This window comes from Adelges cooleyi, unplaced genomic scaffold, assembly GCF_023614345.1.
Source record: "Adelges cooleyi isolate 19-005CV unplaced genomic scaffold, UGA_ACOO_1.1 ACOO_flye_CR_arks_rails_tigmint_CR_PRNA_94, whole genome shotgun sequence".
NCBI lineage: Eukaryota > Metazoa > Arthropoda > Insecta > Hemiptera > Adelgidae > Adelges > Adelges cooleyi.
The window spans coordinates 1-9,717 of NW_026096584.1; the positions used below are offsets into that span (position 1 = coordinate 1).

At 27.8% G+C, this 9,717-nt stretch overlaps 1 protein-coding gene across 4 annotated transcripts; it reads left to right on the forward strand.

Moving 5' to 3' along the window:
• Positions 1 to 6: 6 nt before the first annotated feature.
• Positions 7 to 9,449, forward strand: LOC126847312 (uncharacterized). 4 transcript variants are annotated; one of them, XM_050587437.1, is made up of 4 exons: positions 7 to 161; positions 254 to 354; positions 581 to 755; positions 9,279 to 9,449. In XM_050587437.1, exons 1-4 carry the CDS (start codon positions 26 to 28, stop codon positions 9,413 to 9,415), a joined length of 549 nt encoding a protein of 182 aa, XP_050443394.1. In that variant the 5' UTR covers positions 7 to 25; the 3' UTR covers positions 9,416 to 9,449. The 4 variants fall into 4 exon arrangements, with proteins under 4 accessions (XP_050443394.1, XP_050443391.1, XP_050443393.1 ...); XM_050587434.1 differs by lacking the exon at positions 9,279 to 9,449 and adding an exon at positions 917 to 1,218; XM_050587436.1 differs by lacking the exon at positions 9,279 to 9,449 and adding an exon at positions 932 to 1,218.
• The last annotated feature ends 268 nt before the right edge of the window (positions 9,450 to 9,717 follow it).

A 9,717-nucleotide genomic window follows, 5' to 3' on the forward strand; every position in this document is an offset into this window, starting at 1 on the left:
AGACTCGTTCGAATGTTTTTTAAAAATGCTCACCGATGTCATGGGGTTTAGTACTAGTCATCCTATTGGAATGGTTTGTTGTATTCCGCTTATCTGTGAAACCTTACAAGATGTTCAAATCACGAATGATTACCTCAATAGGCCTACAGGAAAAAGTCATGGTAAACATTAACGAATAATATACAATATTGTTATTCGTTGTATACATTATTTATATTTAAATTTGACATGTTTGTATTTTTTTTTGTTTCAGAATTTTTAAATCCTGATTTATTTAGTAAAATTTTAAAACACCATTCCATTAAAAAAAACATATCGGTACAAGAATGCGCTAATCATTGGAAAAATTTATGGGTTAAGATTAAAGCTTATAATAATATTTGTTTTTCTACAACTAAAATATACTAGTGCTATATTTTAGCAATCAATAAAATAATGTTTAAATTTATTTTTCATTTTTAATTTAGGCAATAAAACATTAAAGCTTGTAATAATGCGACGTGTACTTGGCATACCGCTGCTAAATTTTATGACCGGATTTTTTATGGAATTAAACTTGGTATTGATAAACAATTTTCAGATTATAGAAGAGGCGTTCAATGATTGTAGAAATGCAATAAAAATCATACACCAAAAAGATCACAGTGTTGTACGTATTTCACCGGCCCAATTTAGCAAGTATATGACTGATAACATCCATGAGTCCAATATCGTGGATAACATTGTACATGAACTTTATCCAAGGCAAAACCTTGGTAAACATTAATTACACACGTTACATATCATTTAATAATATCTTTACTAAAAATGAATTGTCTCGTCGACAACTGAGGTGACAACTGCTCCACATCATGCTCTCATAATAACATATAATATTTTTTATATTTAAACTCAACATTTTTGTATTGTTATTTAGCTTTATGTTGGATAGATTCACGAATATTTAAGGAACTTTTCATGAACTATTGTAGAAAATTCAACTTATCCGTCAAAGAAGTCGCTGAAGTTAGGAAAGAAAGAACGCCAGAAAGAATTAAGAAGGGAATAGAGGTCATTAACAATGCAATAAAAGACAAAAAAAATAAGGAAAAAATTTACCCTGACTGAACAGTCTAATATTATATTTCTTATTATATTTTAATTCTTTATGTATTTATATGTCTTATATAATATTACTATTTTTCAAAATGATTCAAAATAAAATATAACGACTTTTATGACTCCAAAAACACTGTTTTTTCTTTTCAAATATACATCGGTTATTTACGTTATTGGCAATATTGTTTATAAGAAAAATGAAATTACCATAAATTAATTAGTGATTTAAAAAAAAAAATTTGAGCCACTTTTTAATAGCTATTAAGTATAACGTGTAGTTGAAGGAATATAGTAACCTAAATGAAAGTTACCTAAAAGCGGCAAAAAAATGTTCATTGTTTTTTTTAACCGTAGTTTTTAGAATTGCAGTAGATCTAACTAAAGTATACTGTGAATCTATTACACGTAAAATTCGTTTTGTTTTTTTATGCCAGAAAAAATATTTTCGATGGGAAAAATACTGTGGAATATTGAAAACAACAATTTGCATATTGTTATAAAAACTAATGGTTAACGATAGTTGTATCGACCTATATGGATCAAAATATAAGCTGTTTTCTAGTGAAATATTTTCGCATTTGAAACACTTGTACAAATAAGTACAAGTACAACGACAAAAACAGCAGAAAAGACAAAAACAATTTCGTTTTTACAGTAAATGAATAGATTTTCAATACAAACCTAAGCGTTGATAAAATATCTGTTTATACTTAAGATTGCAAAATCCGTGGCGATTAGATAATTTTTTTTATCTCATATGGGATACTGTTATATTTATGTAACTGTAAATGAATATATTCCAGTATATTCAGTAATCCAGAATGAATAATCCTGCCCATCTTTGCACGATTTTAGGGAGAAATGTCGAAGCGCAAAGTCGCTATCGAAGGCCATAGGAATTGAACAAAGAACAGAATTTCAAGTTTTTTTTCTATTTTGGAATTAAATACACAAACATTCTTATTACCATCCTGAAATTCCCCCCGCGACACAGCCTCTAACTAGAGCAGCTAATATATTATAAAATATGTACTTAAAAGCTAATAAAAAAATAAAGACTGTAAAACCGTGAAATGGAGTATTTTTTCAAAACTTTTAACTTAAAGTATTAATAAGTTAATTTATTTTATTAGGCTTTCAAGTGTGACTAATCTTAAATTAATTATATACCATAAACAAATTACCAAGTCAATAATAATGCAGTTTATACAAACACATTTTTTATTTTAACCTAACCTAACCTTTAAGTCTAAAAATAATAATTACAATGAATTTTACCTATTAAAAAAAGGTAATGTACCGAATACTACCCTAAAAGTTATAGTACATATTATACGTGACATAATAAATATATTTTTGAACATTTGTAAACTGGTTACAATTTTTATATGGGAAAAAAAAATTGAAATGATATCTAATATGCGTGTGCTTATAAGTGAATTTAATTATTTATGTTAGGAGTAGTATAGTTCATTTCTTCCGTGCTCGCGTTGTACTGAAAGCTAAGACGGTGCAAGTGCTCGCTTATGATCCAGTGTAAGAATTCAGAGTATTTACATAAAAATCGTAAAGGTTTATTATGGCGTTTGAATTTGTTTATAAGAAAAATAAAATTACTATAATTTAATTAGTAATTTCAAAAGAAAAAAATCTGAACAACTTTTATACTGTAAATCTATTACATATATTCGTTTTATATTTTTTCTGCCGGAATAATTAATTTTGGTGTGAAAAATACTGCGTAATCTTGAAAACAACAATTTGCATAATGTTATAATAACTAATGGTAGACGATTGTATGAATAAAACATAAATTGTTTTCTAGTGAAATATTTTCGTATTCGAAACTAATAGTAGTGTATATCGACCTATATCCTTTGTAACCCTTTTGTCAAAATATCTGCTTGCTGATATGTATTTTAATGCGATAACACCTTCCTCGACCTTTTCCCGGATAAAATGATGACGAATATCTATATGTTTCGTTCGACGATGATGGCCTGGATTTCGTGACACTTGTATACAACTCTGATTATCTTCATACAATGTTATTGGTTCTGATAATTTAATTCCAAAATCTTCTAATATGTTTCTTAACTATATTGTCTCACAAGTAGCAAAGCTGGCTGCCATATACTCAGCTTCGGTACTTGAGAATGCAATTGTTGGTTGACGATTAGTTGACCAAGAGACGATTGATCCATCTATATATTTACGTTTGACGATATATCTTAAATATCTATCCTGTCGCAGATTTCCTATCCTTATGACTAGCCCAATCCGCATCAACAATTCCTTCAAGTATTGGTATGTCATAATTTTGTTTTCTATAAATTATTGAAAAAACCAATGTCCCTTAATATATCTAAGAATATTTTTGAGATACATCCAATGAATTTCTTCTGGAGTACTTTGGAAATGACTAAAATAGTTTTAACAGTAGCTTAGATCTGGTCGAGAGGCTAACATAGCATACATGAGACATCCTATGAGCTGCCTGTATGGCTGACCACAAGTAGTTGAATGGACCGTTAATCTGAGAAAGTAGTTAAATTTTTGTCCGTAACTGCATCTCATCATGTAAAGTATAGTTCTTAACTTGTCTAATGCCGTGTATTTGACATTAGCCGTAGACAATCTACGTTTTCCGGTCCCTTGCGAACCGGAAGTTCTGACCCTATGGAACCACATATCTTCCCAATGTTCTGGCCTGTTAATATAGTTGGAATGATTCAGTCTAGGCCCGTGCAGTCTGCCCTTACACCCGGTATCGTTTTCAATGCATGCAACGATCAACGCAATTAAATACTTAATAATCACATGATTTTCCATGCTAAATATCGTTTGAGAGCCGATTTTTTTGTATTTTACAAAACAAATACGACCTGCATAGTCTACAACAATAACCGAAATGTCTAACTTATCTCGGTTTCTGCCACGTGCCACGTAGAATACAGTCCTCCGAGCGAAGGCAAAAAGACAATTTAAATTACTAAAAGTTATATTAATACGTCAAATTTGTTATTTGCCTTAAGTTTAATACACTTAAAATGTGCACGTGACACAGAGTTGCTGTTTGATATGTACAAACTGGATACAATTAAAACAGCTAAGTGCGATAGGGGCGTACTATGAAGTTAACAATGAGGTATAGTTTAACAATACTACAACAGCTATCGCCTAACTTATATTTAAATGTTAAGCCAAACTGGCGAGAATGGCGATTAAAGATATATACTTTGCAATTATTAATTTTAAAGAAGAACTGCTATTTTGTTTAGCGTTGTATTTAGATATGGGGTCTAAAAATTGCACTTATTATAGTTAATGGTTATTATAGATTTAGTGTTTATCTTTAAAATATAATAGGGAAATTAAAAAAATTGCTGTAGTTTGGCTTACTTTTTATTGCAGGGGAGGGGGGTACCAATAACTAATAATTATTGTCTGATGACAGAGTTTCAATTGCTGTAATCACCAAATTAGATGAATCAGGCAACGTCAAAAGAATTAGATGCATGCAATTAGATCATCATCTAATTTTCCACCAGATAATCTAACTTGTCTAAGTAAATCATCAAACTGACTAAGATGAGTTTCTATTGACTCGTTATCATCAAATTTCATTGTAATCAATTTCTTTAACAAATATAAACGACTAGAGGTACCATTTCGTTCGTTTTTTTTTTTTGTGTTCCAGATCTCCTTCGCTGATTCTTCCCGAACATACTCAACATGAGTGTCGGCGGTACATTACGTAATTAAGTCTGTAGCTTTTGCATCCCTCTGGTCAAACGCAGCTTGCCCATCGGCTTTATACGGGCGGATAGCACTAAGAACATCTAGTACCCCATTTTCCCTTAACAATGATACTATACCAAAATTACCAAATTGGAAAATTCATTCCTTCGAACGGTGTGATATTGAATCTGTCCTCTCTTCGTGACATTGTGGGTAGTATGATAATATCAATAAAAAAAACTTACAATAATATTTCTCCTTACAACTTTATCTAATTAGATAACTTGTGCCTGGGCCCATAACCTGTTATAATTTTGTAAAAAAAAAAACATTTATTTATTACCAATTAGATATATAATATTTAATAGAACATTTAGACCACGAGCATCCGATGAAAAAGAAAACTTAATAACAAAAACATAACCTTAACAATTCAATACAAATAAATAAATAATATAATATTTATTATAACACATGTAAATAATAATAATAACCAAAACATTGATCAATGAAAATGATAATACTAATTATGAATTGTGATTATTTCAACAAATTAAAGTCTGGATCTCTTTAATAGTTCTAACCAAATTACCATAATTTTGACCTGCAAACAATGGTACAACTCATCCAAAACCCTTTTGTTATTTCATTGTAATAATATTTACATATAGCACTAACTACTACTAGGTGTCAATTAATTTAATGTACTTTTAATCACATTTGTTTCTTGAATTTTACAAAACGTTAGGTATTATGTATTCATTGTAGAGAGATTTTTATGTTTATTGGGGTGGATACCATTAGGGTTGATAGTCTGTCTCTATTTTATAATATCTTGGTTATCCATTAACGTAACTAAAAGTATAGAATTAGGGACGATTCACTCATCAATCTAGAAATTTACTCTGGTTTAAGTGTGATCAGGAAATTTTAGGTTTATAACCACTCTATAACGAAATTAATGAAGACACAGCTATCATTAACTGTCATACTTCGAATACCAACAATTTTGTAAGGTTTTTAGTAATATTTGGTTTGTTGCAAGACAAAAATATATTTAAAAAATGTATATTTCTTTTAGATATTGCAAAATAATATTGAAGAATACACTATGTTCAAGAATATTAATTATATTTGATGAAAATTGCATACATACATTTCAATAGTATAAAACAGTTGTCAATAATCAATAGATTATTTAATTAATTTGTAAAGTTGCTAAAGATTTATAACAAATAGAATACATGGAATAAAATATTACATAAATTGTATCTATTTTATTGACCGTGAAACTTAAATACCTAAAATAATTGTTCAAAGAAAAAAAAGACACCGTGTATTTATTATATATTTTTTTTTTATTAAGTATCTGAATACATTCAGTTCACTCTAAAAAACGAGTAAAAATATTTTTTTATATTACTATAAGAAATACTGTTTTTTTTAAGTATTCCGTTTGGTTGTTTGTGTTGTATGTTTCAACTATATTTTATTGCCCGGCAGTATTGCAGTATTATAACATTTACACAAGTTATAGCGAATACCTAGTATTTTCCACAATGACTGTCGCCTAGCAAACAAAATATGAAAAACGCCTGTTAGTTACGTCCACATGACCTTTTAAGAACAGTAATATTTTACAAAAATTTATGTTATATTATGTATATGACTTTAATCGCAGTGGCACATTCATTCCTGCACAATTCTCAAGTAATAAACACAATATTATAATGTGGGGTTTTTTTTCAAACAAACACAAGTTGTTTCATTTTTCTTATTTTTTTTATAGTCTTCTATCAAATATCGTATGGAAGTTTATAAAATAAATGTAATGGTGTTACAATAGGTACACAATTTCCCACCTATGTTTTGTAAAATTTTAAAAAAAGTCACACCTTTTCGCTAAAGGCATTTCTATATTTGCACACATGAAATTTAAATAATAACGCCACACCTAAAAAATTCAATAGCAGCCATATTCAATACACTTATGTACTCGTTAGTTTTAGTTTTTCTTTTCAATTCTATACAAGACAGGCTTTCGTAGTGGGTAGACATTATTCGTTTTTTCTCAAAGTTTAACTTTTACTTTTTACTTCATATAATAACAAAATGTTTTTAAAGTTCTCTATTTTATTACTATTTTTTATCCTGGCATTTAACTGTATGACACCGGAATGGCCTGGATCTTCAAGTTCAGCTGCGCCTAATGAGAATACTGAAGCCGATATGATTAATGATATGGTAATTCATAGTATTATTTTAAAATAATTAGTTTTTGTTAATATTTTGCTGGAATATTTATAATATAAATTAAAAAGTTTTCCTAAATAGACATTTTTATTTAAGAAAATATTCTTTTTTTAGTTTAAAGACCTACAAATAAAAGAGATATCTGATGATCAGGTAATAAATACTACTATTTAAAAAATATTAGGATATGGAATTCAACTTAGTATTGATAAAAAATGTTTAGATTATAGAAGACTTGTTCAAATGTTTTTTAAAAATGCTCACCGAAGTCGAAGGGTTCGATACTAGGCTTCCTATTGAAATGGTTCTTTGTACTTTGTATTTGGGTGCAACCAAAAATGATGTTCAAATCACGTATGATTACCTCAACGGGCATACAGGAAAAGATTATGGTAAGCATTAACAATAATATTATTCGTTGTGTATAATTTTTTTTATTTTTCTCTTCAATACGAAGCTGTTAAACAGTTGGTTTTAAGAAAGTATTATCGTTCTCATTTATATAATTAAAATACTAATTAAGTATGTATTTGTTTTAACAACACAAATAATTATAAAATATTAATCATTCGATGGTATCGAACAGTGGGACCAAAATAATGCCAAACAAAATCATATATTATATAGTATACATTCAAGAGTTATGTTTTTTTTTGTTTCAGAATTTTTACATTTAGATTTATTTCGTAAAATTGTAAAACACCATTGCATCATAAAAACCATATCGGTACAAAATTGCGCTAATATTTGGAAAGATTCATGGGTTAAGAAGAATAAAGCTTTCAGTTCAGTTTTTATAACAAGTTTAGCTGCACCTAATGAGAATACTGAAGTCAAACTGGTTGATAAAAAGGTAATTCATACTATTATTTTAAAACAATTAGGTTTTTGTTCATATTTTGCTGAATTATTTATAATATAAGTTAAAAAGTTTTCCTAAATAGTCATTTTTATTTAAGAAAATACTTTTATTTTAGTTAAAAGACTCACAAATATATGAGATAATTGATAATCAGGTAATAAATATTACTATTTTAAAAATATTTGGTTATGGAACTCAACTTAGTATTGATAAAAAATGTTTAGATTATTGAAGACTCGTTCAAATGTTTTTTAAAAGTGCTCACCGAGGTCGTGGGGTATAATACTAATCATCCTATTGCAATGGTTCGTTGTATTCCGCATATCTGTGAAACCATACAAGATGTTCAAATCACTAATGATTACCTCAATAGGCCTACAGGAAAAAGTCATGGTAAACATTAACTATAATATTATTAGTTGTATACATTATTTATAATTAAATTCAAAATGTTTGTATTTTTTTTTGTTTCAGAATTTTTAAATTCTGATTTATTTGGTAAAATTTTAAAACACCATTCCATCGAAAAAAGCATATCGGTACAAGAATGCGCTAATCGTTGGAAAAATTTATGGGTTAAGATTAAAGTTTATAATAATATTTTTTTTGCTACAACTAAAATATAATAGTGTTATATTATAGCAATAAATAAAATAATGTTAAAATTAATTTTAATTTTTTAATTTAGGCAATAAAACATTAAAGCTCCTAATAATGCGACGTGTACTTGGCATACCGCTGCCACTACTAAAGTATTTTCTAAATTAATTTATAGAAAAATAAAAAACATTTTTTAGGTTTTTTCATAGAATCCGAGTAAAAAATATTTGATTTATTATTAGTAAAAAAATGCAAAAATTAAATTAACTCCCGCCAACCCCCCCCCCCAAAAAAAATAATACATCACAGTAATTTATACTTTAATTTATGACAAATTAATAAAAAAATGAATTTTTTTTTTATTCCTTTAATTATAAGTATATTTAAGTCTGGGTGAACTTAAATTTTATGACCGGATTTTTATGGAATTAAACTTAGAATTGATAAACAATTTTCAGATTATAGAAGAGGCGTTCAAGGATTGTACAAATGCAATAAAAATCATAAACAGAATAGATCACATAGTTGAATGTATTTCAACGCGGCAATTTAGCACGTATATGACTGATTACGACAACAAGGATAATATCGTGTTTTACAATGTACGTGAACATTATCCAAGGCAAAACCATGGTAATCATAAATTACACACGTTACATATCATTTAATAATATCTTTACTAAAATAAATTGCCCTCATAATAACATATAATATTGTTTTTTAGCTTTATGTTGGATAGATTCACGAATATTCAAGGAACTTTTTATGAACCACTGTAGAAAGTTAAGCTTATCCGTCAAAGAAGTCGCTGAAGTTAGGAAAGAAAAAACGATAGAAAGAATAAAGAATAATAAATTTTGAACATTAATAAAAAAAATAAAAAAAATAGCAGTAATCAAGAATAAAAATGTGGAAAAATGTACCCTAACATTATAATACTGTAATTCATAATATAATTATATATCTCATATAATATAACTATTTTTCAAAATGTTTCAAAATAAAATATGTCTTGACGACTTTTATGACTCCAAAAACACTGTTTTTCTTTTCAAATATACATCGGTTATTTACATTATCGGCAATATTGTTTATAAGAAAAATGAAATTACTATAATTTAATTAGTGATTTAAAAAAAAAAAATGTTGAACAACTTTTCAAT